This window comes from Chiloscyllium plagiosum, chromosome 40 (genome assembly GCF_004010195.1).
Source record: "Chiloscyllium plagiosum isolate BGI_BamShark_2017 chromosome 40, ASM401019v2, whole genome shotgun sequence".
Taxonomy (NCBI): domain Eukaryota; kingdom Metazoa; phylum Chordata; class Chondrichthyes; order Orectolobiformes; family Hemiscylliidae; genus Chiloscyllium; species Chiloscyllium plagiosum.
Window position 1 is genome coordinate 3,026,140 of NC_057749.1, and position 21,198 is coordinate 3,047,337.

Below are 21,198 nucleotides of genomic sequence, written 5' to 3' on the forward strand. Positions count from 1 at the left end.
ATAAATTTCCCCATTTACTGCTTCAGTTATCATTATGGCATTGCTAATAGACATGTCCGTGTTATAGTGAGCACAGAGGACAAAATGTAATTGGATAGATCTTGAATTTGTACATCGATATATAATGGGTAAATGGCACTCAGTAGTTTACTTTGTATCTTCCCCCGGTTTCCCTTACTTGGTGTGCTAACTTAAAGTAGTTTTTTTGCTGGATTTGAACCAAGACCATAGATATTAACAGTCAATGCAAATCATGAAATGCCTACTACAGGATTTACAAAGTAGTCTTTTGTCTGAAAACTGACTGTGAATTCTAGAAACTTTTAAAAATTATTACAATTACTCAGTTGATAACAAAAATAACCAAAAAATATTTTTCAGTTCTTAATAAAACAAAGAATTGCGGATGCTAGAAGATCCAAAACAGAAACAGAAATTGCTAGCAAAACTCAGCAGGTCTGGCAGCACAAATGAGAAGAAAGCAGAGTTAACGTCTCAAGACCAGTGATGCTTTATCAGAACTAAGTTTTTTAGAATTTCAATTTTTAATCTCTTTTTAAAAGATTTTACCAAAGTTTCAAATTCAGATTTGAAAAGAATTCCCATTAAGGTTAAGGAAAGATTTGCATTTATATAATACTGCATCAGATACATTTGAAGGCACTTTATTTGCAACAAATGGTCTATTGTTATGCAGTCAAACATCGAAGTAATTTAAACAGAGCTGGATCCCACTACCAATAATAAGAATCATCATCTGAAATCTCTTTTGATAAAGCAAGGGCTGCTGGCCAGGATTCTGAGCAAACTATCTCCTTTTCTTTGAATAATGCTGTAGGGCTTTGTTGTCAATCTGTACAAATGGAAGGGACCTTTACATTAGCATCTCATCAAAGAATTTGCACTATAACCAATGCAAAATCTCTTTCTGTCCATCTACAAAATATGCTCAAGTTGTGAATTTGGTCTTAAAGTCGAACGTTCTGACTCTGTCAAGAACATTACCAACTGACCCAAAGTCTCACATTTCAAAAATAATTAACTGGCCAATTTATGATAAGTATAATAAGCTCATATTTGAGTTTTACATTCCTTTTGCTCTTGTTGCTCTTGTGAATATTTTTCATTTGTACTGACAGTGTTAATGAAAATCACCAAGTGCTTCCCAATTTTGCAGATCAGAATGAATGTGAGGAACAACTTGATGGTTGTGCATCAAGAGGAATGATTTGCAAGAACCTGATTGGAACTTTCATGTGTATCTGCCCACCTGGATTAGTGCGTGCGCCAGATGGTGAAGGGTGTATTGGTAACAAATAAATCTTTTTAATCAACTTACTCTTCAGCTTTCAACATACTTAAGTTCATTTTTGCAACATGCAACAATAAATCAGTACTATAACTCTTTCCTGTAGATGAAAATGAATGTCGCACCAAACCTGGCATTTGTCAAAATGGCCGGTGCATTAATACCCCTGGTAGTTACAAGTGTGATTGCAATGAAGGATTCACAGCAAGTTCCACACAGACTGAATGTATTGGTGAGTTTGACATTTAATTAAAAGATGTGGGTTATTAAGTTCAGTAGAAATTGTAATTTATAAACTGAAATTGTAATTTCCTTGTTGCACCCCACTCAGCATCACTTGCTGATATGAAAATGACCCAACTGCCTGTTTCCAGTCCATTAGCCAATTCTGTATTAGTGCTAATATATCACTCAGTGCCAATATGTCACTCAACTTCATGAGCTTTTATCTTATCCTTTTGTATGATACCTTTGGAAGTTACGTATATTGCATCTAATGGTTCCCTTTTATCTGAAACTGTCATGCTTCAAAGAACCTCAAAAAATGTTTTATAAATTTGTGAAACAAGATTTCCTTTTCACAAAATCATGTTGACTTGTCCAGTAGTACTATGCTTTTCTAACATTGTTAAAACTTTCTTAATAATAAATTCTAGCACTTTTCTGTTAACAGTTATCAAGTTAAACCTTCCCCTTATTGAATAGTAATCTTCCATTTGTTGACTTAAAATCTGTTGACACTGTTCCAGAATCGAGGGAATTTTAGAAAATCATAGCCAGCACACCACTATTCTGCAGCTGTTTCTTTTATCATGTAAATCCAAAGGTGTTGGGGATTTGTCAGATTTTAGTCTCTTGAGTTTCTTTAGTACTTTTTCTCTGCTGATATTAGTTACCTTAGTTTCCACACTCTTATTAGGCCTTAGGTTGCTGCCTGTTTCTAGTAGGTAACTTGTCACCTAATGTGAAGTCAGGCATAAGATTTGTGCAATGACATTGCAATTTTCTCAATCCCTATAATATGAGGGCCTTGGAAGTGGAGTTGCAAGTAGACAGAGTAGTGAAGAAGACATTTGATACTCTTGCCTTTATTGGTCAGTGCATTGTATACAGGAGTTGGAAAGTCATGTTGCAGTTGTACAGGACTTGGTTAGGCCACTTTCAGAATATGAGCTGAAAATGTGTTGCTGGAAAAGCGCAGCAGGTCAGGCAGCATCCAAGGAGCAGGAGAATCGACGTTTCGGACATGAGCCCTTCAGAATATACTGTGTTCAATTCTGGTCTCCTTGCTATAGAAAGAATTTTGCGAAACTTGAAAGGGTTCAGAAAAGATTTACGAGGATGTTGCCAGGATTGGAGGATTTGAGCTAAGGAAGAGGCTGAATAGGCTGGGGCTGTTTTCCTTGGAGCATCGGAGGCTGACGGCTGATCTGATAGAAGTTTATAAAATCATGAGGGACATGGAATAGGGTAAATGGTCAAGGTCTTTTCCCCAGGGTACGGTAGTCAAAAACTAGAGAGCATAGGGTTAAGGTGGGAGGGGAAAGATTTAAAAGGAACCCAGGAAGCAACTTTTTCATGCAGAGAGTGATGTTTATCTGGGATGAATTGTCAGAGGAAGTGGAAGCTGATGTAATTACAACATTTAAAAGGCACCTAGATAGGTGAAATAACTGCACAGAGGCCAGTATCCCATCACCAATTCACCCTTTATTTACTTGGGCACAGTACATTGGTTGTGGCCAGCTTGAAGTCAGTCACCTGGACTAAGGACAGCTAGCACTGCTGCCTCACAGCACCAGGGTCCCAGGTTCAATTCCAGCCTCAGGCGACTGTCTGTGTGGAGTTTGCACATTCTCCCCATGTCTGCTTGGGTTTCCTCCGGGTGCTCCGGTTTCCTACGGGCTAAATTGCCCGTAGTGTTAGGTGCATTAGTCAGAGGGAAATGGGTCTGGGTGGGTTTCTCTTCGGAGGGTCATGTGGACTGGTTGGGCCGAAGGGCCTGTTTCCACACTGTAGGGAATCTAATCTAAATGTCCTGGTTATATTGGTCATCCAGGGCTTTCCTGATTATGGTTGTTAAACTGAGCCAAAGATCCCGTAGTCAACAAGATCCTGCTGGTTCCAATTAGTACAGGATGTCAGCCTGGTGTTTCTCTTGTAGCTTTTCTTGCATCGTTTTCATCCCAGGTCTGGTTCTTCCGACGCAGACTCTGACATGGGTGGCATGTACCAAATAGTAGCCCATCTCTTTCATCCAGAGCACCTCAGAAGAGTTTTATTCTCTCCTTCTGGCAGTAACAGTATTGAGGCTGCATCCATCTTGGACTCTGAGGTTTCCACAACATTAGACAGAGGAGGAGAATCTACAGTTTCTGACAGGCCTTCTGGCTGTTCTGAGGGGCCAGATACGTTTTGTTCCTGCCCAGTTTATGAGATAACAGCTTTAAGGTGACCCACGTGTTTATTCAGGACTGTATCACCTACTCGAACTTTGTACGTCATAGGACTGGATCTCGCATCAAGCCATACAGGGCCATTCCCATGGTTTCGGTACCCTGAATAAAATTGTATCATGTGCTCACTGGAGTCATGTGGCTGGCATTGGTGTTCCTTACCCTCTTCTCCCATCACCCTTTCCCCCAACCCTCACTCCCCAGTCCAGATAAATAAAGGTTTAACCTGGTGCGGAGATTTCTCCCCATCAGCAAATCTGCTGAGCCATCCCTGTTGTTGCTTTAACTGAACAGGAACTGGGACAGTTTGGTAACAAGTGACGCTTTGGGCTGCTTCTTTAAGCCTGCCTTTAATGTCTGGACCACTCTTTCTACTAGAGCATTGGATGACAGATGGTATGGATTTGTCCTTATGTGCCATTTGACTTTAGGAGATATTCAATCCCCTGATGGTAAATGACATGCCATTGTCCATGACGATTACTTCCAGGAGTCGAGAGTGTGGTGCTAGAAAAGCACAGCAATTTAGGCAGCATCCGAGGAGCAACAGCATCAACATTTCAGGCATAAGCCCTTCATTGGCTTATGCCCGAAACATCGATTCTCCATCTCATGGATGCTGCCTGACCCGCTGTGCTTTTCCAGTACCACATTCTGAACTCTGATCTCCAGCATCTGCAGTCCTCACTTTCTACCAACACCTCTAGGAGTCCGTGTATCGCGAACAATGCTTCCAGCTTCTTACTCGTTATTGCTGAGTTTGCCGAATGAATTTTATGCACATCCAACCCCAATGACAAGGAACATTGACCTCATGAAAGAACCAGCATCGTCAACATACATACAACCAAGTCCAGGGTTTATCTGGCCATCCCCATGAATGTGGAGGTGTTGCTATTAAATTTTCTGTCCTTGTTGGCACTCTGGGCACTGCCCAGCTATGTCGGCATCCAACCTTGGCCACCAGACATCGTTTCTTGCTAACATCTTCATCTTGGAAACACCTGGATGACTGTGGTGGAAATCAGCCAGTATCTGCCAGCAACCTTTACTCAGGACAATCACCTTTGCTCCCCACAGAAATATGCCATTCTTTACAATGCTCTAGTCTTACGAAGTTCAGAAAAGTTTCAATACTGGTTGCGTTGACCCTTCTGTTTCCCTATTACCACCAACTGTTTTGGTTTTGCTAGGACAGGATCTTTTTGTGTCTACAGTCAGATATTGTCCACGGTGACTGGAAGGGTGTCCAAAGTGGATTCTTCCAGGAAAGACACCACTGGTGGAGTATCTGCCAGTGGGAGGTGGCTGAAGACATTTGTGTTAGCCAATTGGCTTCATGGACAATGTTCTAACTTGTACAGGCTGAGAAGAACGGGCCAGTGCTGAAGCTATGAGTGGCACCGCCTTGTCTTCTTTCAGTACCCCTAGCTGGAGTTTGTGATCAAATTCCTGTCGATAAAGATACAAGTAGAACTTCCTCACACCCAAGATGACCACCAAACCTTCCTTCTCTTTCTGGCTATATTTGTGTCCAGCATCAAGCAAAGCCCAGGAAGCATATGCTTTTGGCATTCCTCTCTGTTGGGCCACCGGTGAGACAACGTTACCCAGGTACCATACGGGGAGGCATCACATGTCAGCACTGCTTCTCGCTTTATTTCATAGTGGGCTAACACCTTAGATGATGATAGCTGCTTTTTCATTTCCCTAAAGGCTACTTCTTGGCTACGGTACCGTTCCCAAGACTGACCCTTTTTTGAAAGCAGGTATAAGGGTGTCAAGATGGAAGCCAGGTTACATATTAATTTTCCATAATAATTCACTAACCCAAGGAAAGATGTAAGGTCCAGTACAGATGTGAGAGCCAGGGCTCCTTTGATCGCCCTAACTTTATCCTCCAACAGATGTAACCCAGTTTTGTCAACTCTGTAACCCAAGTAGATCACTTCGGGCACCTGGAGCACACATTATTCCCTTCTACGGTATATGCCTGCCTGGGAGAAATGTTTAAGCACTCTGTCCAAGTTCTGTAAGTGCTCTATTTAGGTCTCCCTGTTATTAGTTATTAGTCATCCAGATAAATGGAAAACTGGGATAGCCCTTGTAAAATGTTCTCCATGGTCTGCTGAACGGCAATCTTTTATATTGATATAAACCCTTATGGGTATTAATTGCAGCATATTATTGGGCCTCCTCATCCAGTCACAATTGCAGGTAGGTGTGGCTTATGTCCAGCTTCATAAAGGAGAGCCGCCTCCACTCCCCTGGCCAACTTTGCATACGAGTTCTCTGTGTGAGGGATCAGGTATTTATCCAGCTGCGAGAAGTGGTTTACAGTTTGCTTAAAATCCCCACAAAGGCGAACTGAGCCATCAGACATCACAATCGATACAACCATTCTGCCCATACTGCAAACTCCACTGGTTGCATATTAATGGCCAGCCTGGTCAGGCCCAGGACAGACCCATGAGGAGATCCTCTGACCTGCCCTCCCTCCTCCACACCGGGTGCCCAAAGATCAGGAACATGGGTCTGAACCAAAAACATAAAAGAAGATCCTTAAGGAAACCAAAAAGGGAGTGCAGATAGCCCCACCCCATATATACATGTTCTGTGCAGTCTACAGCACACAGAACCAGCAGTTAGACTAGGAGTCTGTGAACCACGACAGTCTGCAATTGCAGGGGACTGCTACATGCAGCACCCTCTACCCTTTCCTAAGCTTTTTTGCCTGTAAACCCCCACACTACTCTGTAACAGCGGTAGTGCTTATATTTTCTCCAGCACTCATGTCGTGTATGTGCAGGTGTAGGACACAGTAAATGAATGAATGAATGCAGAAATCTTTATTCATATTCCACCATCAGGAAGAAAAGAAACAACTGAGTGGCCAGTGACAGGCAGTGCCCATCTCATCAAAGGGCAATGCTGAGTGATCAAAAAAGTGAAGGGGAGGGCAGAGATTAATTCAAAATAGAATCAGAGGTGGAAATAAAACACTCCAGACCTCGAAATGCCCACCTCTCCCTGAAAATCTCAAGGGTGTTGGTAGACACTGTATGCTACTTCTCCAGGGACACCCGGGCCTGGACGTAACTGTGGAAGAGGGGCAGGCAATCAGCCATAACGACACCCTCCACAACCTGCTGCCTGGACCTTTTTATGCCCAGGAGCAGACCCACAAGAAGATCCTCTGACCCATCCTCCCCACTCTACACCGGGTGCCCAAAGATCAGGAGCATGCAACTGAAGTGCAACCAAAAGCAGAGGAGAATGTTTTCCAGAAAACTAAAAAGTGAGTGCAAACGCCCACACCCCATATATACATCGTCCACAGATTCCACACCACCACAGAACAAGCAGTTGGACTGGGTGTCCGCGAACCACCACAATCTGCGGTTAGAGGGGACTACTGCATGCAGCACCCTCCACCCTCTCCTGGTTATATTTTTTTTCTCCATAATGCAGCAATGCTCACCTCTCAACACACACACAGGTGTTCAGTCTTTACAGAGGTCTAGTCACCCACAAAGAGCCAGGCCTACCCATATGGGGCCAGCTCATCTCATAAGGGCTCAGTCCAAACATCAAACAAGTAAAAACATATTCGAAAGAAAGAAAACCAGAGTGCAAGGGCTGAGCCCTGCCTCTAAATCAACATAGTCCTCTTCTCGAAGAGAGTAACACACAGGCTGTAACCAGCCAGTGAAACAACAGATCCCTAATGAGAACTGAGCTACACCTGAAACACATTTACTGTGTTGATCAGGCAGCTTAAAAATCAGTCCTCAATAAAAAGCAATACCGCAGCGGTAGACGTCCGGTACGTGGCCACCGCCATCCGATGCCTTAAAACGGCGGTGCTCGGACCCGACGTAGTGCACTAGTTGGAGGACGCTCGGTGGTGCGGTGGCATCCCGTCCGCGCTCACTCCAGCCCGGATGGAATTTCACATTGGCCCCAAGGTCCCGTACTTCCCGCAGGAGCCTGTGCCCCACAACCTGAGCCGCCTCCGGAATTTTAATTTTGTTTCTTTCATAGGTGTAAAAAGGAGGGCCCTGTATAGACTGCTGCTGCACACCGTCCACCTCTTCTCCCTCATCCACCGTCCGGACACGCCTTGGCGTGCCCATTTGCCACCGGGCGGTGGGGATCCCCAATGGAGGGCTCTCTATGCGGGAGTCCACCCCCTTTCGGGGATCTGGGGTGGAGGGTGCTGCACGCAGCAGTCCTCTGCAACCACAGGTTGCGGTGGTTCACGGACTCCCAGCCCAACTGCTTGTTCTGTGGCGCTGTGGAGTCCGTGGACCACGTGTATATTGGGTGTGGGCGTTTGCACTCCCTTTTTGATTTCCTGAAAAACCTCCTCCTCTGCTTTTGGTTGCACTTCAGTCCCACGCTCCTGATCTTTGGGCACCCGGTACGGAGGAAGGAGGGCAGGTCTGAAGACCACCACGAGGGGCTGCTCCTGGGCCTGGCCAAACTGGCTATCAATAGGTCCAGGCAGCGGGCCGTGGAGGGGATCGTTAGGGCTGACTGCCTGCCCCTCTTCCGCGGTTACGTTAGAGCCCGGGTGTCCTTGGAGAAGGAGCACGCGGTGTCCACCAACACCCTGGAGTTGTTCAGGGAGAGGTGGGCGCCGCAGGGAGTGGAGTGTATTATTTCTCCCTCCAACTCTATTTTGATTTAATCCCTGCCCTCCCCTTCACTGTTTTGATCACACAACACTGCCCTTTGATGTGAAGGGCAGTGTTTGTCACTGGCCACCCAGGTGTTTTCCTATCTTCCTGGTGGTGGAAATTGAATAAAGATTGGCGCACTTTGTGTCTTTCACTGTGTCTCACACCTGCACACACACACACCATGGGTGCGGGCAGGCAGTCGGCCCTAACGACCCCCTCCACTGCCCGCTGCCTGGACCTGTTGATGGCCAGTTTCCGCTCCTGGTTATAGTTTTTTCTTTTCCCCCTTCTGTTTATTTTTTTTTTCTTTTTTTTTCTTTTTTTTTTCTCTTAGTGCGGTAGTCCTTATTTTATCCCCAGCACCCATGGTGTGTGTGTGCAGGTGTGAGACACAGTGGAAGACACAAAGTGCACCAATCTTTATTCAATTTCCACCACCAGGAAGATAGGAAAACACCCGGGTGGCCAGTGACAAGCACTGCCCTTCACATCAAAAGGGCAGTGCTGTGTGATCAAAACAGTGAAGGGGAGGGTAGGGACTAAATCAAAATAGAATTGGAGGGAGAAATAATGCACTCCACTCCCTGCGGCGCCCACCTCTCCCTGAACAACTCCAGGGTGTTGGTGGACACCGCGTGCTCCTTCTCCAAGGACACCCGGGCTCTAACATAACCGCGGAAGAGGGGCAGGCAGTCGGCCCTAACAACCCCCTCCACGGCCCGCTGCCTGGACCTGTTGATCGCCAGTTTCCGCTCCTGGTTATATTTTTTTTTCTTTTTTTTTTATTTTTTTTTATTTTAACCCCCACACTACCACCTAAGTGCGGTAGTGCTTATTTTATCCCCAGCACCCATGGTGTGTGTGTGCAGGTGTGAGACACAGTGAAAGACACAAAGTGCACCAATCTTTATTCAATTTCCACCACCAGGAAGATAGGAAAACACCCGGGTGGCCAGTGACAAGCACTGCCCTTCACATCAAAGGGCAGTGCTGTGTGATCAAAACAGTGAAGGGGAGGGTAGGGACTAAATCAAAATAGAATTGGAGGGAGAAATGATGCACTCCACTCCCTGCGGCGCCCACCTCTCCCTGAACAACTCCGGGGTGTTGGTCGACACTGCGTGCTCCTTCTCCAAGGACACCCGGGCTCTAACATAACCGCGGAAGAGGGGCAGGCAGTCGGCCCTAACGACCCCCTCCACGGCCCGCTGCCTGGACCTGTTGATGGCCAGTTTCCGCTCCTGGTTATATTGGTCAGCCAGGGTGTTCCTAGTTGGCCCAAGTTAACAACCCTAATTAAGGACCTGGTCCACAAGATCCAGCTGGTTCCAATCATATACAATGAGTATATGAGTAGGAAGGGTTGAGAGGGATATTGGCCAAACGCTGGCAAATGGGACTAGATTAATCTAGGCTATCTGGTCGGTATGGATGAGTTGGATGGAAGGGTCTGTTTCCCTTGTGTACATTACTATGACTCTGTGATTCTTCGGCACAGTGGTAATATTCCCACATCATTCGACCTTGCTGCAAAAAACCACCCAAGTCCATCTCACAATTAGCCAATAAAACATAGTCATTGAGTCCCTACAATGTGGAAGCAGGCAATTCAACCCATGAAGTCCACAGCAACCCCTCCGAAATGCACCCCATCCAGACCCACTCTCCTACTTTATCCCTGTACCTTGCATTTCTCATTGGCTAATCCACCTCGCCTGCAGTTCTCTGTATTGTATGGGCAATTTAGCATGGCCAATTCACCGAACCTGCACATTTTTGGACTGATAAGATTCAATTCAAAGTCCCAAAGTTGGAAGAACAGTCCCTCATTCTAAATTCTAAACAAACTGCAGATTTCCTTCTTGAAAATTGCGCAGTATTTACCGTGACGTGTATGTTAGGGCCGAAATTTGCGATTGTTAGAGAAAAGTAATAAACAAGACAAAGAAAATATTTTTAAAAATCAAAGTTATTAAGTTGAAAGGAATCTATTTGGGAAAATACGAGTTTGTTCAATTTGATTGATGAGACTGTAAAACAGAGAATTATTTAAATGGAGAGGGACTGCAAAGTTGTACAAAGGGATAGGAGTATCCTCTTACATTAATTGCAAACAGCATGCAGGCACCATAAGCATTTAGGAAGGCAGTTAGAATTGCACTTTATTGTAAGAGAGATGAAATATAAAAGTATGGAATTCTTGCTGAAGCTATTCAGTAAATAATTTGCAATACATAGGTGAGATCACAGTTAGAGTACTTCATACACTTTTGACCTCACTATGCAAAGAACCAATTCATAGGTTCATTCCTGCGATGAAAGAGTTGGCTTTTGAGAAAGACTGAAACAGTTTGGACCTCTGCCAATTGGGCCTTAGAAGAATGAGAGTAGCCTTAGTGATGCATGTAATGTTCTGAGGAAACTTGACAGGATGAATGATGAGGGAATATTTCTCCTTGTGGAGAAATCTAAAACTGGAAAAATAATTTAAAAGTAAGGAGTCTCTCATTTAAGACAGATCTAAAGATTTTATTTCTCTCAAAAGGACATTAATCTTTGAATTTCTCTACCCAAAAGAGCATGTAATTCAGTCATAGAATCCATACAGTATGGAAACAGCCCAAATGGCCCAACAAGTCCACATCGACCCTCTGAAGAGTAACCCACCCAGACTTATTCCCCTACCCTATTATTTTACCTTTCCCTAACTAATGCATCTAACCTACACATCCATAAACTATATGGGAAATTTAGCATGGCCAATTCACCTAACCTGCACACCTTTGGACTGTGGGAGGTAACCCATGCAGACACAGGGATACTGTGCAAACTCCACGCAGAAAATTGCCCGAGGGTGGAATCGAACCCGGGTCCCTGGCACTGTGAGGTAGCAGTGCCAACCACTTAGCCACCATGCCACCCCTTGAAGATATTAGAGAATAAACAAAATTTTTGCTCTTCATCCCACCATAGTTTTAGTACATAGAACAGTATAGACCCTTCAGCCCTCGATGTTGTGCTGACCTTTAATCCTAGTCTAAGATCAAACAAACCTACATACCCTTCATTTTACTTTCATCCATGTGCCTATTCAAGAGTTTCTTAAATATCCCTAATGTGTCTAACTCCAGTACATGGCAATGCATTCCACGCACCCACCATTCTTTAACATCTCCCCTAAACCTTCCTCCAATGGCCTTTAAATTATGCCCCCTCATGATAGCCATTTCCGCCCTGGGAAAAATTCTCTTATTATCCACTCTATCTATGTCTCTCATCATCTTGTACTCCTCTATCAAATCACCTCACATTCTTCTTTGCTCCAATGAGAAAAGCTCTTGCTCCCTCAACCTTTCTTCATAAGACATGCCCTCCAGTCCAAGCAGCTTTCTGGTAAATCTCCTCTGCACCCTCTGGAAAGCTTCCACACCTTTCCTATAATGAGTTAACCAGAACTGAACACAATATTCCAAGTATGCTCTAACCAGAGCTCTGTAGAGCTCAGCATAAGCTTATGGCTGTTAAACTCAATCCTCCTGATAATGAAAGCCAACACACCATACACCTTCTTAGTAACCTTATCGACTTGGGTGGAGGCTTTGAGATATCTGTGGAAGTAGACCCCACGATCCCTCTGTTCATCCACATTGCCCAAAATCCTGCCTTTAACCGTTTATTCAAATTCCATCTTCCAAAATAAATCACTTGACACTTTTCCAGGTTGAGCTCCATCTGCCACTTCTCAGCCCAGCTCTGCATCCTGTCAATGTCCCGTTGTAACCTACAGCAGCCCTCTTCACTATCTAGAACTCCACCAACCTTCGTATCATTAGAAAATTTACTAACCCACCCTTCCACTTCCTCATCCAAGTCATTTATAAAAATCACAAAGAACAGAGGTCCTAGAACAGATTCCTGTGGAACACCACTGGTCACCGAGCTCCAGGCTGAGTACTTTCCATCAACTACCACCCGCTGTCTTCTGTGGGCCAGTCGATTCAGTATCCAAATAGCCAAATTTCCTTGTATTCCATGTATCCTTACTTTCTGAATGAGTCTACCATGGGGAACTTTATCAAACGCCTTGCTAAAATCCATGGACACCACATCCACTACCTTTATCGATGTATTTTGTCACATTCTCAAAGAATTCAATAAGGCTTGTGAGGCATGACCTACCCCTCACAAAGCCATGCTGACTAGCTCTAATCAAGTCACACTTTTCCAAATAAACATAAATCCTGTCTCTCAGAATCCTTGTCTGTAATTCCCATGGTTATCCCTAATCCCTTTCTTGAACAAGGGAATAACATTTGCCAATCTCCAATCATTTCATACTACTCCAGTGGACAGTGAGGACATAAAGATCATTGCCAAAGGTGTAGCATTCTCTTCCCTTGCTTCTCATAGAAACCTTGGGTATATTCCATCTGGCCCAGGAGACTTATCTATCCTCATGTTTTTCAAAATTTCCAGCACAGCCTCCTCCTTAACATCAACTTATTTGAACGTATCAGCCTATTTCATATTGTCCTCACAAACTCTGGCCATCCTTTTGTTCCTCCCATTAGTGTAGAATGCCTTGGGATTTTCCGTAATCCGACTCACCAAGGCTTTTTCATACCCTCTTCTCTTTCTCCTAAGTCCATTCTTCAATTCCTCCCTGGCTGCTTTGTAACCCTATTGAGCCCTGTCTGATCCTTGCTTCCTCAACCTTAAATAGGTTTCCTTCTTCCTCTTGACTGGATATTCCACATCTCTCGTCATCCAAGGTTCCTTCACCCTGCCATCCCTTCTTTGCCTCAGTAGGACAAACCTACCCAGCACTCACAGCAAAAGCTCCCTAAATAACCTTCACATTTCTGTTGTGCGTTTTCCTGAGAATATCTGTTCCCAATTTGTGCTCCACAGTTCCTGCCTAATAACATTATATTTCCCCCTCCCCCAATTAAATACCTTCCTATACCATCTGCTCATATCCCTCTCCATGGCTACTGTAACGGTCAGAAAGTTGCAAATACCATCACGGAAATGCTCTCCCGCCAAGAGATCTGACACCTGGTCTGGTTCGTTGCCAAGCACCAAATTCAATATGGTCTCCCCTCTAGTCGGCCTAATCCTTCCTGGACACACCGGACAAAATCTGCTCCATCCAAACTATTTGCACTAAGGAGGTTCCGATCAATATTAGGGAAGTTGAAGTCACCCATGACAACTTTGATGCTATTGTCGATAGATGATATCTTTCTTACAATTTTTGAAATAAATAACATTATGAAGCAATTTACAAACTTAGTAATTCCTTTTTTCATAAAATAATCTATGATATGTGAATGTATTTATAATAAAGTAGTGAATTAATTTATATACAGTAATTTTTGGAGAAAGTAGTGATAGCTGAATTTAACATGATTTGACATTAAAATTATAAGCATACACATATGAGTTTCAAAGTGATAGGTACTGTATGTATGTTGGTACTCAATTTTAAAGGAATTAGTGCTTTGTAAATTCATAAACCATTGCATTTCAGTACTTGTTATTAACAGTTTTAAATGCAATATTGGCAACGAATTTCAAAACCTTGGAAAAATCAAAGCAGCAGGAGTGAATGTTGCCTGACTTATCACATAGCATATCCAAATTTAGTGATATAGCTGAAAATAACTGTTACATTTAAACAAAGTAAATGCTTATGAAAGGAATGTGATGTAACTTGATTTAATCACATGTTGCAACACCTAATTTATTACAGACAACCGTAAAGGTTTTTGTTTCTCCGAAGTACTTCAGACTATGTGTCAGATGGCCTCCAGTAGTCGACGTCTTGTTACAAAATCAGAATGCTGCTGTGATGGTGGACGTGGCTGGGGTGCACAATGTGAAATCTGCCCTTTGCCAGGAACAGGACCCTATAAAAAACTATGTCCACTTGGACCTGGTTACACCACAGATGGAAAAGGTAATTTGTCCAATTGATCAGAGATACTCTATAATTTCTTTTTTTTTGGTCTGTGTTTATATATTTCGATTCCATATGTTTCCACTTCATATGATACATTGGATAATAACAGAATAATCCAAGTAATGATTTTCCTTATGAAAATAGTTCTAAACTTTGAAAGAACGCTTTGTTTTCATTCTTATGAGTGTTTTCAGATGTGTTGAGGCGGGCTCTGTTGAAGCATGCATCCCTTCCTTTTCTTCCAACCCCACCCCCACCATTGCACTAGTCCACCTCAGCCAGTGACCCCCCAATCTTGCCTTCACTCAGTAGTGGTCTAGGTCATTCACTACCTGGGTCTCTTGTATTACCACAGCTAGCTACATTTAAAGAGCAAGAGACAAAAAAACTGCAGATGCTGGAATCCAAGGTAGACAAACCGGCTGCTGGAAGAATACAGCAAACCAGGCAGTGTCAAGAGGTGGAGAAGTCAACATTTAGGGTGTAACCTTTCTTCAGAACTGTGGGTGGGTGTGAGGAGAGTGGCAGATAAAGGAGATAGGGACGACAGGGTGAAGAAGTTGGGATAGGTGAAGACAGGTACAGGGTACCTGGTTGGGAGGAAGGGTCAATGAGAGGAATGGAAGGGAGGGGGAGGGGCTGGGAAGGGAGTCAGGTGACAGGAAGGAAGGTTATTTGAAATTGGAGAATCCACTGTTGAGTCCTCCAGGCTGCCCAGGCTGTAGGCTGCCCAGGTGGAAGATGAGGTGTTGTTCCTCCAATTTGCGTTTTGATTTGTTATAACAACGGAAGAGCCTTGGATGGTCATGTCTGAAAGGGAGTGGAAAGGGGAATTAAAATGGGCAGTGATTGGGAGGTCCAGTCAGCCTCTGCAGGCCCAGCTGAGATGCTCAGCGAAATGTTCCCTTAGTTTATGGTTGGTGCCCCTGATATAGAGAAGACAGCATCGGAGCACTGGATACAGTAAACTAGGTTGGAGGAGAGGCAGGTGAACCTCTGTCTCACCTGGGTGGACTGTTTGGGGCCCTGGATAGAGGTGAGAGAGGCGGTATGCCAGCAGGTTTTGCATTGTTTCCGGTCGCAGGGGAAGGTACCTGGGGGTTCTGGGTGGGGTTGGTGGAGAGGTTGGCGCGAACCAAGGATTGGCGAAGGGAACGGTCCTTACGGAAGGCAGAGAAGGGTGGGGAGGGGAAGATGTTCTTGGTGAATGGGGCTCTATTTGGAGTTGGCACACATGTTTAAGGATGACGCGTTGGATATGGAGACCGGAGGGGTAGTTGATGAGGACAAGGGGGACCCTGACATTATTTCATTTAGTGGGGGATGGGGTTTAGAGCAGTGGAATAGGGAATGGAAGCAGTGTGGTGGAGGACTGTCTGGATGACAGAGGGAGGAAAAGCACGTTGTTCAAACTAGGCGAACATGTGGAATGCTTGGGAGTGGAATGTCTCCTTGTCTGAGCAGATGTGGCATAGGCAGAGGAATTGGGAGAATGGGATGGAGTCTTTGCAGGATACTGGGTGGGAGGAGGTGTAATCCAGACAGGTGTGAGAGTCTGTGGATTCATAGTAAGTGTCCGTCTGGAGACTGTCGCTGGAGATGGAAATGGAGAGGTCAACAAAAAGGAGGGGAATGTCTGAGATGGACTAAGTGAGTTTGAGGGCGGGGTAGAAGTTGTGGGTGAAGTCGATGAACTGCTCCAGTTCAGCCTGGGTGTAGCGGCGGACGCATTGTGACACAGTGCCCCAAATAAAGAGCTGCCAGCATCCAATTAGCCAGACTGTCACCTCCCCTCCTTATCCCACCACCACCTTGGCTGAGGAACGACAAGCTGCTGGCTACTTAAATGATGCTCTGACATGTACTACAGTGGGCCTTCCCTGAATGAAGTGATGGAGTTATCCCATTGACTGTCAAGTTATTTGAATTATGTTCTGTCTCTGCTATGAACTCAACATACTCACTGAAACTGGATATTAAAGAGCAGTTATTTTCTGATCTAGCTGCAAAGAGTTTCTTAAAGCTGAACTGCTCAAACTTATTACTTTACATTTAACATTCTTTGTTGGGTACATCAAATAGCCTCAGACGTGCACTATCTGCACTTGTCATTAGCCAAGTAAACTTCTCGACAAGACCAGGCGCAGCCAAAGGAAAACTGTTTTCACAGACAAAGATTCAAAAGGTAGCTTGTTAAAGGTTTGCAATTTAGGCCTCTCCAGAAGCATTTGAGGATTTAAGGTAAATATTATGACTGTCATTGGATTTGCACATGCTGATTTCTCTGAAGTTGCCATGTTATTTGTAATGCAATGTATAAAGTAAGCTGGTGATGGACATGTTATTTTCAGCAGAAAAGCAGGGCTATAGTAGTCAGTCCTACTCCGAAATTTTCTTTTAAATAACAGGCCGATGATCTTCAAATCATCAACTTTCGTAGTCAAAGAAAGATATCAACGTTTACTCCAGAGATCAGATTTCTACTCCTCTATCCACTTGTTGCTGCCATTGCTTCAGGCTTCTCAGTGTCACTTGGTAACTCTTCGGGACACTGTGCTGATGCTTGCATTGTGTAATTTGAATGAAGGTAGTGTGCAATGAGATCCATAACCTCGACTTGCCCTCTAGTTCCAGAGGTATACCTGAAGACAAGGAAGAAGAAGGAATGTTGGAATGCTCTTTACAAGACAAAGCTTCAAACATGTTTCAGTAGCGATGTACACTGTGGCCACTTGTAATTTGTGTTTCCTTTTGTCACAATAAATCATTGAGCAGCAAGTATAGATCTTGACAAAATAAATATCCTATTACCTGATAGGGTAAGGAGTCTAACCTTTCATTGCATTAGTTTGCTAATCTGTACATAGATGATGATTTGTAATAGGCAAGTACCACAGTCCTCATTCCTGATGAAGGGCTCATGCCCAAAATGTCGATCATCCTGCTCCTCGGATGCTGCCTAACCTGCTGTGCTTTTCCTGCACCACACTCTCGACTGATCTCCAGCATCTGCAGTCCTTACTTTGTTCAAGAATCACACACGACCATGTCCAGCAGGAGAGAATTTAACCATTTCCATCCAACATTGAATTGCATTGCTATCACTGAATCCCCAACTTCAACATCCTACACATTACCATTGGCCAGAAACAGGAATGAGAAATTTTCACCAATTGGTGAATTTCTGACTTTTTCAATATAGAATGTTACCATTTGAAATGTTTTCTCCACATTTGCTTCTTCCTATGAGGAGAAATGGTATGAATGTTTCAGGTCAATGATATATATTAGAAAAGTGTTATAAGAAACTGTATTTGGCCACAGCATCCATGCAAAGAGAGTTCCAGTTTCAGATTGGCAACCATCACATTTAGAAAGCTTGTCAGTGCCGTAGCCTGGGCATAGGCGAAATCACCAATTCAAAAAGCTAGGATGAACTAAATTATGTTACAGATATCCTACCACATGAGCAACCAGTACCTTCAGGAGAAAAGAATAGCAAATTATTTTGTGTTCTTTTAGGCCGATTCTATTAGACTTGGACGATCTTTTATTAATTATTTATTTTGTTTCAGATATTGATGAATGTCAAGTTCTTGCAAACCTGTGTCTGAACGGACAATGTATTAATACTGTGGGATCATATCGATGTCTGTGCAAGACTGGTTACACCACCGATCTGTCTGGCGTATCTTGTGTAGGCAAGTATTTAAAAAATAGCTTTTAGGTACAAGGATATAGATCATAAAAACTGTGCTGATACATTTAAGAAAATAATGGATGTAAACAGTCAGCAATTTAATGCATGTAGCAAACGATAGCCATTCATCTTTGAACACCACATTAAAATCAAAATTAGCTAACTGTAAGAAACTAAACGTTCTTGACAGTGCAACTAATCTGTTAATGCTAACAGATCCCCTTTTATTTCAGTATTCGTAAACATTGATTAGGGTGGCTTTAATGTTGTAAATGTCCTAAAATACTTCACAAAAGATAAACCTGTGGCAGAATTATTTTGAGAAAATTTAGACCTTGACAGAAAGAATGTTGGAAGCAGGAAAGAACTCAAGCAAGGAATTAGAAGAGCAAGAAGAAGCCATGAAATGACCTTGGCAAGTAGGGTTAAAGAAAATCCCAAGGCATTCCATACATTATTAAAAGGAAAGGTATAACTAGGGAGAAGGTAGGATCACTCAAGGATAAAGAAGGAAACGTATGTTTGGAGGCAGAGGATGTGAGAGAGATCCTAAATGTGTCGGTATTCACCCAGGAGAAGGATATGGAGAATAGTAAGATTTGTGTGGATCCTGCTACTATGCTAGGGCATTTTGAGATCAAGAAAGAAGTGGTGTTGGGTCTCTTGAAGAGCATTAAGGTGGATAAGTCACCAGGGCCTGATGGTATCCAAGCCAGGCAAGAGAGGAGATTGCTGGGGCCTTCACCAAGATCTTTGTATCCTCACTAGCCACTGGAGAGATACAAGAGGACTGGCAAGTAGCTAATGTTGTTCCTCTGTTCAACAAGGGAAGCAGGGATAATCCAGGAAACTATAAACTGATGAATCTTACAGCGATACTTGGGAAGAAGCTATTGGAGAGCATTCTTAGGGATAGGATTTATGCACATTTGTAAAAGCATGGCCCAATTAGGGACAGTCAGCATGGCTTTGTGGAAGGCAGATCATGCCTTGATTGAATTTTTCAAGGGGCGACAAAGGTGATTAATGACTAATGGAAGATGTCTACATTGATTTTAGAAAGCTTTCAACATGTCCTTCATGGTATGCTCATCCAGAAGATTAAGATACAAGGGATCCACAGTGACTTGGCTGCTTGGATTTAGAATTGGCTTGCCTATAGAAGCAGAGGGTAGTGGAAGGGTGTTTTTCTGGCTGGAGGTCCGTGACTAGTGGTGTTCCGCAGAGATCCATACTGGGACCTTTGCTATTTGTGACATTTTATAAATAACTTAGATGAAAATGTAGATGGGTGGGTTAGTAAGTTTGCAGACAATACAAAAATCGGTGGAGTTCAGGGTATTGTAGAAGGTTATCAAATGTAGCAAAATATAGTCAGTTGCAGATATGGGCGGAGAAGTGGCAGATGGAGTTTAATTTGGATAAGTGTGAATGTTGCACTCTGGGATATCAAATGTAAAGGAAAAGTGTACAATTAACGGCAAAATTCTAAATAGCATTGATATATAGAGGCGTCTTGGGGTTCAAGTCCATAGCTCCCTGAAAGTGGCCACTCAAGTAGATAGGGTGGTACAGAAGTCCGATAACATGCTTGCCTTTATTGGTCAGAGAATTGAGTACAAGAATCATGATGTCATGTTGCAGCTTTATAAGACTTTGCTTAGGCCACACTTAGAGTATTGCATTCAATTCTGGTTGCACACTATAGGAAGGATATGGAAGCTTTGGAGAGGGTGCAGAAAAGATTTACCAGGATGCTGCCTGCATTAGAGGTACAAGCTGTAAAGAGAGGTCAGAAAAGCTTGGGTTATTTTCTCTGGAGCAGCGGATGCTGAGGTGAGAGTTGATAAAAGTCTATAAAATTATGCAACACATGGATAGGGTTGACAGAATCTTTTATCCATTGTTGAAATGTCTAATACTAGGGGGCATGCATTTAAGGTGAGAGGGAAAAAACTCAAAGGAGATGTGAGGGGCAAGTTTATTTTTTACACAGTCTGGAACGCAGATATGATAAGGGCATTAAAGGGACTTTCAGATAAGTACATGAATATGCAAGGAATATTGGAGCGGGAGGGGGAGGATTGAAAGGATATTGGAGCGGGAGGGGGAGGATCCAGTTGTTGTGGTCCACGTTGGTACCAACAACATAGGCAAGACTAGGGTGGAGGACCTGTTTGGGCATTACGAAGCACTAGGCAGGAAATTGAAGCACAGGTCCTCAAGGGTCATAATCTCCGGATTGCTGCCCGAGCCACGTGCCAATTGGCATAGGGACAAGAAAATTGAGGGTGAGTTGGAGGTTTGGATTAGGAATTGGCTGGATGGAAGAAGACAGAGGGTAGTAGTTGATGGCAAAGTTTCTTCATGGAGTGCCGTCACTAGCGGTGTTCTGCAAGGATCTGTTTTGGGACCATTGCTGTTTGTCATTTTTATAAATGACCTGGAAGAGGGGTTAGAAGGTTGGGTGAGCAAGTTTGCGGATGACACAAAAGTCGGAGGAGTTGTTGACAGTGAGGAAGCATGTGGCAGGTTACAGCAGGATATAGAGAAGCTGCAGAGCTGGGCAGAAAGGTGGCAAATGGAATACAATGTAGCTAAGTGTGAGGTGACTCACTTTGGGAAGAATAACAAAAAGATGGGGTACTGGGCTAATGGTCGGATACTTGGTAGTGTGGATGAGCAGAGGGATCTTGGTGTCCATGTACACAGATATCTGAAAGTTGCCACCCAGGTAAATAGTGCGGTGAGGAAGGCATATGGCGTACTGGCTTTTATTGGAAGAGGAATTGAGTTCCGGAGCCCTGAGGTCATGATGCAGTTGTATAAGACTCTGGTACGACCGCATCTGGAATATTGTGTGCAGTTTTGGTCGCCATACTATAGGAAAGATGTGGAGGCACTGGAACGGGTGCAGAGGAGATTTACCAGGATGTTGCCTGGTATGGAAGAAAAATCGTATGAGGAAAGACTGAGGCACTTGGGGCTGTTTTCACTAGAGAAAAGAAGGTTTACGGGTGACTTGATTGAGGTGTACAAGATGATTAGGGGGTTAGATAGGGTAGACAGTATGAACCTTTTCC

The 21,198-nt window shown here is 43.7% G+C and overlaps 1 protein-coding gene across 1 annotated transcript in view; it reads left to right on the forward strand.

The window, feature by feature from the left end:
* Window positions 1-21,198, forward strand: part of LOC122542423 (fibrillin-1-like) — a 598,619-nt gene that overhangs the window by 524,049 nt on the left and 53,372 nt on the right. The window contains exons 53-56 of the mRNA XM_043680114.1: window positions 1,178-1,309; window positions 1,416-1,541; window positions 14,206-14,412; window positions 17,991-18,116. Of these exons, the coding sequence (XP_043536049.1) occupies window positions 1,178-1,309; window positions 1,416-1,541; window positions 14,206-14,412; window positions 17,991-18,116 (591 nt within the window). The remainder of the gene's footprint in view (window positions 1-1,177; window positions 1,310-1,415; window positions 1,542-14,205; window positions 14,413-17,990; window positions 18,117-21,198) is intronic.